The sequence below is a fragment of the Bombina bombina genome, unplaced genomic scaffold, assembly GCF_027579735.1.
Source record: "Bombina bombina isolate aBomBom1 unplaced genomic scaffold, aBomBom1.pri scaffold_586, whole genome shotgun sequence".
In the NCBI taxonomy this organism is placed as follows: domain Eukaryota; kingdom Metazoa; phylum Chordata; class Amphibia; order Anura; family Bombinatoridae; genus Bombina; species Bombina bombina.
Window position 1 is genome coordinate 64,160 of NW_026511983.1, and position 16,871 is coordinate 81,030.

The following is a 16,871-nucleotide window of genomic DNA, read 5'->3' on the forward strand; positions in this document are numbered from 1 at the left end:
TTACAAACCTTTGACTCCTCCTTGGAGTCTCAATTTAGTTCTTTCAGTTCTTCAGGGGGTTCCGTTTGAACCCTTACATTCCGTTGATATTAAGTTATTATCTTGGAAAGTTTTGTTTTTAGTTGCGATTTCTTCTGCTAGAAGAGTCTCAGAATTATCTGCTCTGCAGTGTTCTCCTCCTTATCTGGTGTTCCATGCAGATAAGGTGGTTTTACGTACTAAACCTGGTTTTCTTCCAAAAGTTGTTTCTAACAAAAACATTAACCAGGAGATTATCGTACCTTCTCTGTGTCCAAAACCAGTTTCAAAGAAGGAACGTTTGTTGCACAATTTGGATGTTGTTCGCGCTCTAAAATTCTATTTAGATGCTACAAAGGATTTTAGACAAACATCTTCCTTGTTTGTTGTTTATTCAGGTAAAAGGAGAGGTCAAAAAGCAACTTCTCTCTCTCTCTCTTTTTGGATTAAAAGCATCATCAGATTGGCTTACGAGACTGCCGGACGGCAGCCTCCCGAAAGAATCACAGCTCATTCCACTAGGGCTGTGGCTTCCACATGGGCCTTCAAGAACGAGGCTTCTGTTGATCAGATATGTAGGGCAGCGACTTGGTCTTCACTGCACACTTTTACCAAATTTTACAAGTTTGATACTTTTGCTTCTTCTGAGGCTATTTTTGGGAGAAAGGTTTTGCAAGCCGTGGTGCCTTCCATTTAGGTGACCTGATTTGCTCCCTCCCTTCATCCGTGTCCTAAAGCTTTGGTATTGGTTCCCACAAGTAAGGATGACGCCGTGGACCGGACACACCTATGTTGGAGAAAACAGAATTTATGTTTACCTGATAAATTTCTTTCTCCAACGGTGTGTCCGGTCCACGGCCCGCCCTGGTTTTTTAATCAGGTCTGATAATTTATTTTCTTTAACTACAGTCACCACGGTACCATATGGTTTCTCCTATGCAAATATTCCTCCTTAACGTCGGTCGAATGACTGGGGTAGGCGGAGCCTAGGAGGGATCATGTGACCAGCTTTGCTGGGCTCTTTGCCATTTCCTGTTGGGGAAGAGAATATCCCACAAGTAAGGATGACGCCGTGGACCGGACACACCGTTGGAGAAAGAAATTTATCAGGTAAACATAAATTCTGTTATCTATATCTCTATCTCTCTCTCTCTCTCTCTCTCTCTCTCTCTCTATATATATATATATATATATATATATATATATATATATGTATATATATATATATATATATATATATATATATATATATATATATATATATATATATATATATGTATATAATCAATCTCTATATACATATGTGTATATATATATATATGTGTATTTTCTTGAGTGGGATTCTCACAGATTTGAGGCCCATTTTCCCCCTCAACTGCTGTCTGACAAAAATTACTCTTGGTGTAGGAGTAGGTCACAAGTCAGTCGCAGGGACTGGTCCCTTAGCCATCTCCTGTGGTCGTCAATATACTTCATATTTGTATCCACTGGATGGTCTATCCACTGGACACAGTACTTTCTACAGCAGGTACCTTTAGTAATGCTACATCATAGCCAGAGTACTTAAATCTAGCAGACTACTCAATAGACATTGATGTTTTCTTTCATGTAATTAGCAAGAGTCCATGAGCTAGTGACGTATGGGATATACATTCCTACCAGGAGGGGCAAAGTTTCCCAAACCTTAAAATGCCTATAAATACACCCCTCACCACACCCACAATTCAGTTTTACAAACTTTGCCTCCCATGGAGGTGGTGAAGTAAGTTTGATTCTATGTTGATATGCGCTTCGCAGCAGGCTGAAGCCCGGTTTTCCTCTCTGAGTGCTGTTGCCTATTTGAATACAATGGTCTTCCTCTAGGGGATCTATTTCATAGGTTCTCTGTTATCGGTTGTAGAGATTTCTTCTCCTACCTCCCTTTTCAGATTGACGATATACTCTTATATACCATTACCTCTACTGATTCTCGTTTCAGTACTGGTTTGGAGTGTCTTAGGGTAATTAAGTCTTATTTTATTTATGACAGTCTAAGCTATGGTTGGGCACTTTATATGTAAAGTTCTAAATATATGTTTTAAACTTATATTTGCCATGATTCAGGATAATCAGTATTCCTTCTTTCAGACTGTCAGTTTCATTATTTTTGGGAAAATGCATATGAATAAATATTTTTTCTTACCTTCAATTTTCAAATTGACTTTTTTCCTTGCTGGCTGTTAGGCTCGCGGGGGCAGAAAATGCTTCAATTTATTGCGTCATTCTTGGCGCAAACTTTTTTGGCGCAAAATTTCGTCATTTACGGCGCCATAGTTGACGCCGGAAGTTTGCACATGGTTGCGTCATTTTTTGATGCATGTGTGTTAGACGTTTTTTTGCGCCAAAAAAATGTGGGCGTCATTTTTTGCGCTAAAAAATGTGGGCGTCATACTTGGCGCCAAAAAATGTGGGCGTCATACTTGGCGCCAGTTTTTTTCACATTATTTCAGTCTCACTTTTTTGTTGCTGTTGTTGCTTCTGGTTGCTAGAGGCTTGTTTGTTTTGCATTTTTTCCCATTCCTGAAACTGTCACTTAAGGAATTTGATAATTTTGCTTTATATGTTTTTTTTCTATTACATATTGCAAGATATTTCAAAAGCTGTTCCTGTATCAGAAAATACTGAAGGATTCCTGATGACTGATATCAGTCCTACCAAAGCTAAGTTCATTTATTTTAATGTTATGAATGTTTATATTTAGCTATGGTTTGTAATAAGTTATCATGATAAACTTTTACATGCAGAGTCCATTAGTATTTATGCATTTTCTATTGCTATTCTTTTTACATCTTATGTACAAGATATACTTAGGAATTTATAGGAATATTTTTCTGATTCTAGTATAAAGGCTTTGTCTGCTATCCCACCTTCTAATAAAATTTTTAGGTCTTTTTTAAACTTCTCATTTAGTTGATGAAGTTTCAAATGACCAACAACATACTGAATTATCCTTCTCTGATGGTGTTTTTCTCATTCAGAATATTCTTCATCAGATATTGACACTAACAAATCTACTTTTTTATTTTTAAATAGAGTACATTTGTTTTTTGTTGAAAAGGTGTTGATTATTTTGGATATTGAAGTAACTAGTTCTTTTGATTTTAAGACTAGCTAACCTTTAAATTCTGCTTATTAACCTTCTGTGGTTTCTTCAGAGGTTTTTTTCCAGTTCCTGATACTAGGGAATGGAATAGGCCGGGAATTTCTTTTATTCCGTCTTTAAGGTTTTTAAATTGTATCCTTTGCCGGCAGTTAGTTTTAAGTTTTGAGGAAGATCCCCCAAGTTAATGGGACTATCTCTACTCTTGCTAACATACTACTATTCCTATAGCAAATAGTATTTATTTTTTTCCTTGGGAAACTTGTATCTTATTTAAGGAAAATTATTTATTTTCAGGTACTTTTCTTAGACCTGTAATTTATTTGGCTGATGTTGCAACTGCTTCAACTTTCTGGTTGGATACTTTAGTGCAACAAGTATCGGATTATGATTTGTTTAGCATTGTTAAGTTGATCAACATGCTAATAATTTCATTTGTGTCGTCATTTTTTTGATATTTTCGCAAATGAGGTTTAATCTATGTCTTTAGCTATTTTAGCTAGAAGAACTTTGATTTCAATCTTGGAATGCTAATTTGATTTCTAAATTCCATATTTCTTTTTTTCCAAGCTAATTAATTATTTGGTTCACAATTGGATTCAATTCTTCAACTGTTACTCTGGGCTTCAAGATTGAGTTCTAAGGCTAAATTTTAAGCTTTTTTTCTTACTAAGGAACGGAATTCTAAATTCTTCCCCAAGTAACATGTTTATAATTGGAAGTTTTCTTCATTCAATTTAAGCCATTTAAAAAATCAAAGTCAGTAGGAAGGGGCAGGTTAAGACTTTTTAAAAAAAAATTGTTTGGTTCATCTTGGTCCAAACTTCTTAGATTTGGATACAGAATAGGATTCAGAGTAAAAGAGTCTGTGAGAAGTATTTTTTTCTCTAACATAATCAGTAAGGCTCACACTTTCCTGAAGAATGTTTCAGTCCTATATGTATTGGGTACTTGAGAAGCGCGGCTGGTCACCCGTTGGGGCTCAAGGCGCTGCTCAGACCTGGAGTTTTCTGGGGTATTTATACCAGTTCCTTTTTAGGAACAGGGTTTGGGGGTTTTATTCAAAACTATTCATTATCCCAAAGATAGAAAATATTTTTGAATTGTCATATAAGTATACCATTTTTTAGAATGGTGTTTATATGGTCTATTCTGCCTTTTTGGTCAGTAATGGCATTATTTGTTTACAATAGATACAATAGATGCATATCTTCATTTTCTGTTTTCATTCAGATTATTTTCATTTTCTGAGATTCTCTTTTTTTTTTGACAAGCATTACCAATTTGTTGCTTTTCCTTCTGGTCTAGCGACAGCTCTAAGAATCTTTTCAAGGTTCTCAGTGTTTCCTTATTTGGACGGTCTCGTGGTACTGGCTCAGTCTTTTCGTTCTGCGGAATCTCATATGATTCAACTTTTGTTGTTTCTTCAAGACATGGTTAGAGGATCTTTTTATCAAAAGCTCCTTGATTCCTCATACAAGGGTCACTTTTTTATGTTTCCAGATAGATTGTGTCAATGTCTTTGTCTCTAGCAGACAAGTGACAATTTTATTCGGTTCCGTTTGTCGGAACCTTCAGTCTCTATTATTTCCTTCAGTTGCTATATGCATGGAAGTTTTAGGTATTATGGCTGCAGCATTGGATTCGATTCCATTTGCTCATTTTCATAAGAAAACTTTCCAGTTTTTTATACTGAATTAATGGTGCAGGGATTCTAGGATATCACTTTTTATATCTTTGAATCCCAATGTTCAACTATCTTTGATTTGGTGGTTAGATCATCATCATATAGTTCTACGGGTCTCTTCGGTTCATTCAACCTGGACCATGATCACTACAGATGCAAGTCTTTTAGGTTGGGAGGCTGTCTGGGGATCTCTGTCAGCACAAGTGGTTTGGAAATCTCAGGAGGCGAGATTACCAATCGATATTTTGGAACTCCGTGCATTTTTCAGAGTTCTTCAGTTTTGGCTTCTTTTTGAGGAAAGAGACGTTATTGTTTTTCAGACAGACAATGTCACAACTGTGGCGTATGTCAATCATCCGGGTGGGACTCAGTCCTTGGGCTGTGAAAGAAGTATCTCGGATACTTGCTTGGGCTAAATCCAGCTCCTGTCTATTTTCTGCGGTCCATTTAACCGCTGGGAAATTTCATTTTTAACAGCCAAAAGCCTTCTGGCTGTAATATTGGATTTTGGCCATCGGGGGCAGCATGACAAACAGCAATACAGTCCTAACATTTATTTTATACTGCTAATCCAAATATCTCCCTATATAATGATTATATTAAACATACTATAAATTGCATTAATAAATTTATCTTGTTAGCATTTATATTTCATTTAGCATAACAGAAAATTTACAATTTTATATCAAACATCAATATTTTATAGTCATATCACATCAAAGTAATTTATACTGCTAACTGATTAGCTTAAAATCCATTTAAAAATAGCATTAGGTTCATATAAAAACCACAGAATATTTCATATTCAGTACTGCACTGCATCCCAACATGAATATAATATATTTCATATTTCTAATAAATCCTGAATGCATGAATCTTGTCTATGCAGATCTGAAATAAAATACTGTTATTATGTTAAAATAGAAAATATCCACATGTCTGTTTTTATGATTAAGGACCTCCTTGTTCTCCTGTAACACAAAGGGAAACATTGTCAAATATGTATATATCCATTTGCAGCATTCGTCCAAAATAACACCATTAGTCATTGCCTTTTAGATCCCTAAATATCTTTTCCTATGCTTAAAAACAGAGGCTAAGACATTTTATGCTTTTTGTCTGAAGTTATATTTGAGTATTCCCTTATGAGGATTATATAGACTATTTCTTTTGCAAGGTTTATATTTTTTTTTATTATTCTCTTTGTTACACAGAGATTTCAAATGCCAATTTGTGTGAGCTTTGCACATGGGAGACACTGCAAAGGATCATTTAACTTGTGGTTGTTAAAAATTACAGTTCTTTGAAGAAGTTTGTGTTTTTAAACCTTCTCCCAGACGGAGCGGCTCCTCACCTTGTGCAAGAAACCCATATATGGGCATGTACTTTTTAGGCTCCATCATGCTCATATTACTTTGAAATGGTTCACTGATATTATCTATACAACCGTTTTTAAGCTTTTGTTCTTTTCTTTGAAATGACTTAAATGTTATCTTTTAATTAGGATAAACGTGTCTTCACCCAGCCAAAACCATTTGGCAGAGGGGATTGTCTTTTACAGTGAATAGAACTGTTGTAAATAGCCTCATATATAATTAATCCTGTGGTCCCAGCAACTATATATATATATATATATATATATATATATATATATATATATATATATATATATATATATATATATATATATATATGTATATATGTATATATGTATATATATATATATATGTATGTGTGTATATATATATATATATGTATATATATATATTTATTTATTTTTTTCATTTAGAATATTCATATAGCCTGACAATCCCCAGTTATTCTCTTTGCCTGCAGTGCAAGGAGGAGGTGAAGTTTAGGTGTCTGATGAGGAGTTTTTCTTCAATCAAGATTTTATTATTTTTAAAGCGGAGTAAGCTTACTCTGATCTTTCCTGGGGTCTAACCTTAGTCCACGTCAGTTTCTTCAGTAGGGCAGTGGTGGCTTTTAAACACTTGGTAACTTGTGGGGTACAATCCTCAATGCGTTTTCTCAAGAATTTGCTGCCCTATCCAGAAAGCCTGAGTAGGATTCTTTCTTCACAGGTCCATGTGAGGTGCTGCACCCTCTCAAACCAGGTGAGCTGTCCTGCTGCCGGGCAGCATTTTTAGTTAAGTGCCATTTTAATTTTCTCTTGAAAAGGAGAATCTGGCACTTGTTACAGTTAAGGGCTGTGTTATAAAAAATGGGACTTTAATTTTTATTGTACAGGGAGTGCAGAATTATTAGGCAAATTAGTATTTTGACCACATCATCCTCTTTATGCATGTTGGCTTACTCCAAGCTGTATAGGCTCTAAAGCCTACTACCAATTAAGCATATTAGGTGATGTGCATCTCTGTAATGAGAAGGGGTGTGGTCTAATGACATCAACACCCTATATCAGGTGTGCATAATTATTAGGCAACTTCCTTTCCTTTGGCAAAATGGGTCAAAAGAAGGACTTGACAGGCTCAGAAAAGTCAAAAATAGTGAGATATTTTGCAGAGGGATGCAGCACTCTTAAAATTGCAAAGCTTCTGAAGCGTGATCATCGAACAATCAAGCGTTTCATTCAAAATAGTCAACAGGGTCGCAAGAAGCGTGTGGAAAAACCAAGGCGCAAAATAACTGCCCATGAACTGAGAAAAGTCAAGCGTGCAGCTGCCAAGATGCCACTTGCAACCAGTTTGGCCATATTTCAGAGCTGCAACATCACTGGAGTGCCCAAAAGCACAAGGTGTGCAATACTCAGAGACATGGCCAAGGTAAGAAAGGCTGAAAGACGACCACCACTGAACAAGACACACAAGCTGAAACGTCAAGACTGGGCCAAGAAATATCTCAAGACTGATTTTTCTAAGGTTTTATGGACTGATGAAATGAGAGTGAGTCTTGATGGGCCAGATGGATGGGCCCGTGGCTGGATTGGTAAAGGGCAGAGAGCTCCAGTCCGACTCAGACGCCAGCAAGGTGGAGGTGGAGTACTGGTTTGGGCTGGTATCATCAAAGATGAGCTTGTGGGGCCTTTTCGGGTTGAGGATGGAGTCAAGCTCAACTCCCAGTCCTACTGCCAGTTTCTGGAAGACACCTTCTTCAAGCAGTGGTACAGGAAGAAGTCTGCATCCTTCAAGAAAAACATGATTTTCATGCAGGACAATGCTCCATCACACGCGTCCAAGTACTCCACAGCGTGGCTGGCAAGAAAGGGTATAAAAGAAGAAAATCTAATGACATGGCCTCCTTGTTAACCTGATCTGAACCCCATTGAGAACCTGTGGTCCATCATCAAATGTGAGATTTACAAGGAGGGAAAACAGTACACCTCTCTGAAAAAATAGTAATGACCATGGGTCACCAGAGGGCGCTCGTACTTCGCTATTTGTGAACTAAAGTATACATTTTAAACAAACAACTTGTATCGCAACAAATGTTTCTAGTGTATCAATACTAGATCATAAAACAATCTTATAATGAACAAAGAAATGGAAAGGGGAACCTCATTAAATGGTGTTCGATTGAAAGTCCGTATTGGAAATGTCCCAGTGTCAAATGAAATCCTTGAAGTCCTGTAGATCCAATTCAGTCCCAGGATAGGGTCACTTAAGCACTTTTTCACGGCTGCACTCTCCAAACCGATCCCAAATGGAACACGTATTTTCTAAAAGACGAAGACAAAAAGAGAGGCGCACAAATGTGTGTATCGATAGGGATAAAGTAAACACACACTTCAGATGATTTGTACACAGGGTACTCACACTTTAACACAGCACACCAGTGTGCTTGTGGAAGCGGGCTGGCAATCAGAGCTGGCCAGCTTGCTCTCTCCGGCTAATCTTCAGTTGCTGCGGCCCTCCGATAAATGAACTGTCTGGTAGTGGTATGCTCACATTCAATCTCCAGGCTCAAGTTGGTTAAAATAAACTTAAAACTTTTATTGCACAGAGTTGACAGGCATATAATCAAATATAAACAGGTTTAAAATTGCTACGCGTTTCTCGGCCCTCCTGGCCGTTTCATCAGACATATAAAATAAGTTTTAAAACCGGCTTTTTATTGCCGCCACTACCAAACATTTCCACAAACACACCCCTTTCCTGGTGGGTGTGTACAGGTAAGTTAAACACCATTGGTGAATTCTTAAGAGCATGTCGGGACCTCTATTTGTAACAACAGTTTCTAGAGATTACAAAATATCTGTCTTTGACAAACAAATTATCCATAATTAAACTGTATAATATAATATAAACATGATACATACAATAGTCATAACTTATAATAACACCACTGGTCTCATATCGGAGACCTTCTTTTTGGATAGCTCTTCAGTGGGTGCGGGGTCAGACCAATCAGTCAACTCTGTGCAATAAAAGTTTTAAGTTTTTTTTTAACCAACTTGAGCCTGGAGATTGAATGTGAGCATACCACTACCAGACAGTTCATTTATCGGAGGGCCGCAGCAACTGAAGATTAGCCGGAGAGAGCAAGCTGGCCAGCTCTGATTGCCAGCCCGCTTCCACAAGCACACTGGTGTGCTGTGTTAAAGTGTGAGTACCCTGTGTACAAATCATCTGAAGTGTGTGTTTACTTTATCCCTATCGATACACACATTTGTGCGCCTCTCTTTTTGTCTTCGTCTTTTAGAAAACACCTCTCTGAACAGTGTCTGGGAGGCTGTGGTTGCTGCTGCACGCAATGTTGATGGTGAACAGATCAAAACACTGACAGAATCCATGGATGGCAGGCTTTTGAGTGTCCTTGCAAAGAAAGGTGGCTATATTGGTCACTGATTTGTTTTTGTTTTGTTTTTGAATGTCAGAAATGTATATTTGTGAATGTTGAGATGTTATATTGGTTTCACTGGTAAAAATAAATAATTGAAATGGGTATATATTTGTTTTTTGTTAAGTTGCCTAATAATTATGCACAGTAATAGTCACCTGCACACACAGATATCCCCCTAAAATAGCTATAACTAAAAACAAACTAAAAACTACTTCCAAAACTATTCCGCTTTGATATTAATGAGTTTTTTGGGTTTATTGAGAACATGGTGGTTGTTCAATAATAAAATTAATCCTCAAAAATACAAATTGCCTAATAATTCTGCACTCCCTGTATAGACCTTCAAGTTTGAGGTTTATTAGCAGTTATGGGCATTTAGACTGTGAGGAGAGTGTGGTGGCTCAGTTAGTTCTGGTCTGTTATTACGGGCTTTAATTTTTTTGACGTCATAAAAACTTGCCAGTTATGTTTTCATTTTTGTTCCTCATGCATTTAGAGAACCTTAAGCTATAGATAAAATGTTTGACCATGAGCCACCATTATCCCAGGCAAATGCTGTTCAGGAGTCTCCTGTAGCCGGTATGCAGCAGCTTTCTCCTCAAGCATCCAAACTTTTTCAGTCTCCACATGCAGTGCCCTGTGTTTCCTCTTGCAATCCGGTAGGATTTTCTTTACAAGACATTGCCTCCTTTGCGGTATCTGAGGCTTTGTCAGATTTCCCAATGTTGCAGGGAAGGCGTAAAAGGAAACTTAAGGAATCAGTAAGGTTTCTGATCAGGTTGTGACTATCCAGACCGTCCCTTCTTATAAACCTGAAGAAGAAGATATGTCGGTAGCATTTGAGGGGGAAATCTCAGACTCTTATAGTGTAATTCCTTCTTCTGATGCTGAAGTGGTATCCTTCAGATTTAAGCTAGAACACCTTCGCTTATTACTTAAGGAGATTTGGCTACTTTGGATGACTCCGACACGACTATCGTAGTCAACCCTAAAAAGACTAGTAAATTGAACAAGCATTTTGATGTTCCCTCCGCGGTGGAGTTTTTTCCGGTCCCTTACCATGCTACGGAGATTATTGCTCGAGAATGGGAAAGACCTGGTATTCCCTTTTTATCCATCTCCTATTTAAGAAGATGTTTCCTAGAGCGGATTCCATTAGGGAGTCGTGGCAGACGGTTTCTACGGTAGGAGCAATCTCTACTTTGGCTAAAAGGACTACTATTCCCATACAGGATAGTTGTTCTTTAAGGATCCAATGTATAAAAACTTGGAGGCCTTACTAAAAAAAAGATGTATGTCCACCAGGGGTCTACAAGGGCAACCTGCAGTGTGTATCGCACTGTTACCAGCGCTGCGACTTACTGGTTCGATGCTTTATCTGAATCTCTTCAGACGGATACTCCTCTTGAGGAGATCCAGGACAGGATTAAGGCTCTCAAGTTAGACAATTCCTTCATTACAGATGCTTCCTTACAGGTTATTAAACTGGGAGCCAAAACTTCTGGCTTTGTGGTCCTAGCTCCTGGCTATTCCTTACAAGGGTAAGACCTAGTTTGTAACCGGTTTGACGGATATTATCTCAGATATTACTGGAGGGAAGGGTTCTTTTCTTCTTCGAGATAAAAAGAATAAGCAGAAAAGACGTCAGTAATTTTCGTTCCTTTTGTAACTTTAGAGGCAAGACTTCCTCCCCTTCCTCCAAGCAAGATCAAGTCTTCCTGGAAGCCTAACCAGTCCTGGAATAAGGACTGGTCAGCATGAAGGGTTGGCCCCCTATCCGGGAGCGGATATTGTAGGGGGCAGACTCTGTCTTTTCCCAGGCCTGGATAAGACATGTACCGGATCCATGGGCGGTGGACATCGTCTCCCAGGGATACAAAATAGACTTAAAAACTTTCCTCCCAGAGGCAGGTTTCTCCTCTCCAGATTATCTGTAGACCAGATAAAGAGAGGCATTCTTACATTGTGTCAAGGACCTTGCCGCCCTGGGGGTAATAGTTCCAGTTCCTCTTCAGGAACGGGGTCTGGGATTTTACTTGAATCTGTTCGTAGTTCCCAAAAAGGAGGGAACTTTTCGACCAATCCTAGACTTAAAATGTTTAAACAAGTTTCTTAGAGTGCCATCCTTCAAGATGGAGACTACATGCTCCATTCTTCCTTTGGTGCAAGAGGGTCAGTTCATGCCTACTATAGACCTAAAGGATGCATACCTTCATGTTCCCATTCACAAGGACCATCACAAGTTTGATATTCACCTTCTTGGACAATCACTTCCAGTTCGTGGCCCTTCCATTCGGCCTTGCCACTGCGCCCAGAATTTTTTTCAAAGGTTCTGGGGGCTTTTTTGGCTGTGCTTCGGTCTCTGGGCATTGCAGTAGCACCTTATCTGGACGACATTCTGGTTCAGGCGCCATCTTTTCACAAGCAAAATCTCATATGGAGATCTTGTTGTCTTTTTTCTTCGATCCCACAGATGGAAGGTGAATCTGGAAAAAAGTTCTCTGGTTTCAGCTACTAGAGTAGTGTTTTTGGGGACCATAATAGACTCCCTGTTAATGAAGATTTTTCTGACAGAAGTCAGAAAAAGGATTTTCGACTCTTGTCTTGCCCTTCAGTCCACTCCACGGCCGTCAGTGGCTCAATGTATGGAGGTAATCGGTCGCCTGGTGGCTTCCATGGACATCATTCCGTTCGCTCGGTTCCATCTCAGACAATGCATGCTCAGGCAATGGAACGGGGACCATACAGATCTGTCTCTGCGTATAGATCTGGTTCAGGCATCAATAGACTCTCTTCCGTGGTGGCTGTCTCAGGACCATCTCTCCCAGGGTACTTGCTTCTGCAGACCCTTCTGGGTGATTGTGACCACGGATGCCATCCTTCTGGGTTGTGGAGCAGTCTGGGGCTCGTTGAAGGCTCAGGGCTTATGGACTCGGGAGGAGACGGTTCTGCCCATAAACATCTTGGAGCTGAGGGCAATCTTCAATGCTCTTCTGACCTGGCCTCAGTTATCCTTAACCTGCTTTATCAGATTCCAGTCGGACAACATAACCTTGGCGACTTACATCAACCACCAGACGTGCAATCTTTTTGTCAGGCCTTGGTCAGGATTCGGCCTGTGTTTAAATCGGTTACTCCTCCTTGGAGTCTTAATATCTACTGCTGTAAAACCTTAACAAGATTAAGTTATTATCTTGGAAAGTTTTGTTTCTCGTTGCTATTTCCTCTGCTCAAAGAGTATTGGAACTCTCAGCTCTTCAGTGCGATTCTCCTTATCTTTCACTCTGATACGGTGGTTCTGTGTACTATGTTTGGTTTCCTGCCCAAGGTTATCTCGGTCAAGAATATTAATCAAGAGATCGTTGTTCCTTCATTGTGTCCTAACCCCTCTTCCCATAAGGAACGTTTGTTGCAGGCTTTGCTGTGGTGCTCTTTGCCTCCTCCTGCTGGCAAGGAGTGATATTCCCAACAGTAATTATGATGATCCGTGGACTCACTGTGTCAAGAAATAAATTTATCAGGTAAGCATAAATTTTGTTTTTGCGACACCGATAACAAAATAAAATTAAAACTATGGTTTGCATATTCCAAATAGATATTTTTAAAATATGCTACAACCCACGTTCATACACAATTAAAATTAATTTGTCTGAAAAGTTAAGAAAATATCTTCCCCCGTTTGTTTAAAAAAAGCAGGGTGTTTAGTGTCCCATTGTTGATTGTATTATGTGTACAACATTGCAGATAAACATGAATATGCTCTATGGCTTATGACTTTTTTTTAATCTTGTTTTATAGCAAAGTAAGTTAGTTACCCCAATGCCTTTTTATTTAAAACCTAGAAAAATTTTGGTGCATATAAAAAGTCAAGATACCCTTATAAAAATTGCAGTTTTTTTAAACTTAGAGACAGAAATAACATTGTAAATGTCCAGATTTTTACATCTGTAATGCGAATTTCCAACACACAAGTAAATAAAAAGTCAGTCTGCACACCCTTACATAATAATGGCCTAGCTGTGTTCACAGTTAACCATTCACATTCTTAATCATGCCTGTAGGTAAATGGCATACACCTGTCAACAATAAAAGGGATTCTGATTAAACCTAAATTAAAGTCAACTGCTGCTTTAGAGTTTGCTTGAATGTTTGGGGTTGCATTCTACTTGGGAGAGCCATGGTCTTCAAAGAGTTACCAAAGAAACAGATTATTGCTGAAAAGTACCAATCAGGATAGAGATATAAAAGAATATCAATGGCACTGTATATACCATTTATCACTGTCAAAGCCATCATCAATAAGGGGCTCTACAGAGACGTTAAAAAGATCAGGACGACCCTCCAAAGTTAATGAGAACATTTATCATGAAGGCTACCAAGAGGCCAACAGCAACGTTGAAGGAGTTACAGCAATCTATGGCATGTACCAGTCACTTCTTGCATGTGACCATCTCTCATTCTGCACGTGTCTGGTCTATGTGGTTGGCTGGCGAGACCGAAACCCTTTCTTAACAAAATGAACACCCAAGCCCATCTAAATTATGCCAAAAGATTTATTCACTGACCCCAAAAGATTTATTCACTGACCATGTGGAAAAATGTATTATGGTCTGAAGAGACAAAGGTTGAATTGTTCACCCTTAATTGTGAAAGATGTTTGGCACAAAGCCAGTAAAGCTCATCATCCTAGGAACAACATAAGGACTTTGAATTATGGTGGTGATGGCATCATGCTTTGGAGCGGATTCTCTTTAGATGGGTCCAGGGGCTCCTGTCAAGATAGATGGGACAATGAATAGAAATCTCTAAATATCAAGATATTTTGGCACAAAACCCGCTGACCTCTGTCAGAAAGCTGAAGAAGAATTTCACATTCCAACATAATGACCCAAAGCACACATCCAAGGGACACTTTGCATTGTCTTTTTATTCTGTGCTTGTTAATAATGTAATTATACTGAATAATACCCCCCCCCCCCCCCCCGAAATTCTGTTAGAAGATCACTTTACAGATGTGACACTTGCACTGTTTCTGTCTTTACATTTCAAAAAACCTTTTGAATTTCATAAGGGTGTGTAGACTTTATATATCCACTGTATGACCTTTATTATTTTTCCTCCAGAACCTGTTTTTATAAGTATTAGCCAGTTATGCACACAGTATGTGCCAATTGCTTATTTCTCATCTTTACATTTTTGCTTTTATTGTTAAATTTATTTCCAGATGTTAAGTTAGGGACATACTTATGTAAAATAAGGTCAGTTGAAGAACACTTTTTTTTTTACTTGAAGATGAGTATATTACAGAACCGTTTTTTATTCACACAGTAGTAGGCACACACAGTTTCTGACGCACACAATCTTAAAGGGACATTAAACACTTTGAAATGGTAATATAAAATGATAAATTGTATATAATAAAACTCTGCAATATACTTTCATTATTTATTTTGTCCTCTTTGCCTGTAATTCCATTCTGAAATTGTGAACTTTTCAGTTCCTGTTAGAAATGGAAGTGCAGAACACTGTTAAATCCAGCACAACCATTGGCTGCACACTCTAGTGACCTATTTATAACTGACCCTAATTGGCCACAGCAGAGAAGGTAACACAAGTTACAACATGGCAGCTCCCAGTGTTTTATAGACACTAAAACTTTATTATTTTGTCACTTTTTAAACTAATGAAACTTTAAAAAATACATCTACATGATAGTCATGGACTAATCTTTTCTTTGAATGCATCATTCTATCTAGCGTGTATTTAGTGTTTAATGTCCCTTTAACATAAGGCATTTTGTGGCAAAGCTTTCATTTAACTATCCCCCCCACCCCCTGCCCTTTTCCTCCTATAGGTAGTGATGATGAGTATAGCGATGATGATGATATGAGCTGGAAAGTTAGACGTGCAGCTGCTAAATGCTTGGATGCTGTGGTCAGCACTCGTCATGAAATGCTGCCTGAATTCTACAAGACTGTGTCTCCTGCATTAATAGCTAGGTTCAAGGAACGTGAAGAGAATGTGAAAGCTGATGTTTTTCATGCCTACCTTTCACTTTTAAAGCAGACTAGGCCAATACAAAGCTGGCTATGTGATCCTGATGCAATGGAGCAAGGAGAAACGCCTTTGACAATGCTGCAGAGCCAGGTGGGTACATTTATTAGTTTTATTTTTTAGAAATATTGCTAAACCTTCTTAGTGTACTTTCTAACCAAATTTTGCATGCATTTGTTTATAGTGTATGTATGTGTGTTGTATGTATCTTCCTAATATTTCTTTCTTTCTAATGGCAGTGAAAGTCCACGTATTCCATTCATAACCTATGGAAAATACTTCACCTGCCTACCAGGAGGAGGTGAAGACACCCCAAACAGAGCATTAAAATATCCCAGTAGTTCTTTGCTTCATTCAAAGAGGTAGGCAGAGAGGTGCTCTGCTGAAGATTCTGATTTTATTGTCCTCAATGGATTGTTTCCTGCAAAAAGAGGGCAGGGGAGCTGTTGGATGCCATGTGATTCTCTTAGTTTTGGTGTATGTTAGCTACTGGATGTCGCAGGGAAGTTCCTATGCCTCTTCCAGTATTCTTATGCTATCCTCCCCTTTAGTCAAACAGTGTTAGTTACACTTCTTTTTCCTTTGTGTTACATGACTCCTTCAGGATGTCAGAAGCTGTCCAGATCTTATTATTTTTCCCTTTCTAATGGCTTAGTGCCTAACAAGATAGGGTGAGCAACCAGATTACCAGCATGAGACCCTCCTAGACAGAAGGGGTTAATTAATACCTTTATTTCTTAGGTTATTCAAGGGGCAATCTGGGGAGTTAAGGGACCTTTAGGTTAGAGGTTGCACTCCTTTTTATGAGGGCACATACTGTATCAGAGGCGGCGCCGGGTCCTCTAATTGGACTTGACGTTCATCACAGATACTCGGTGCTGCCAGCTGATATGCGGCTTGTGAGAAGGAGCTATGTTGGCCTCAAGCCCCCGAAAACCCACACTATTTTTCAGGCTCCTTCAAAAGGAGCATTAATAGCAGAATGTGAAAACTATTAGGCAAAGACTATTAAGCGACCGGTGAAACCTTTATATCTGACCGCAGGCAGTTTTGGCACCATACCGCCTTAAGTTTCTCTCACTTAGTGCGCAACAGCTCATTGCTAGTGTCTGTGCGGAGCGGTAGCGTGGGAGTACTGGCCTTATACGGAGGTGTTGAGGCACCTCAGAC

The 16,871-nt window shown here is 38.7% G+C and overlaps 1 protein-coding gene across 1 annotated transcript in view; it reads left to right on the forward strand.

The window, feature by feature from the left end:
- LOC128644034 (cullin-associated NEDD8-dissociated protein 1) overlaps positions 1–16,871 on the forward strand; it is a gene marked incomplete at its 3' end in the record, with an annotated part of 137,713 nt that overhangs the window by 53,985 nt on the left and 66,857 nt on the right. The window contains 1 exon segment of the mRNA XM_053696799.1: positions 15,502–15,794. Coding sequence (XP_053552774.1) covers positions 15,502–15,794 — 293 coding nt within the window.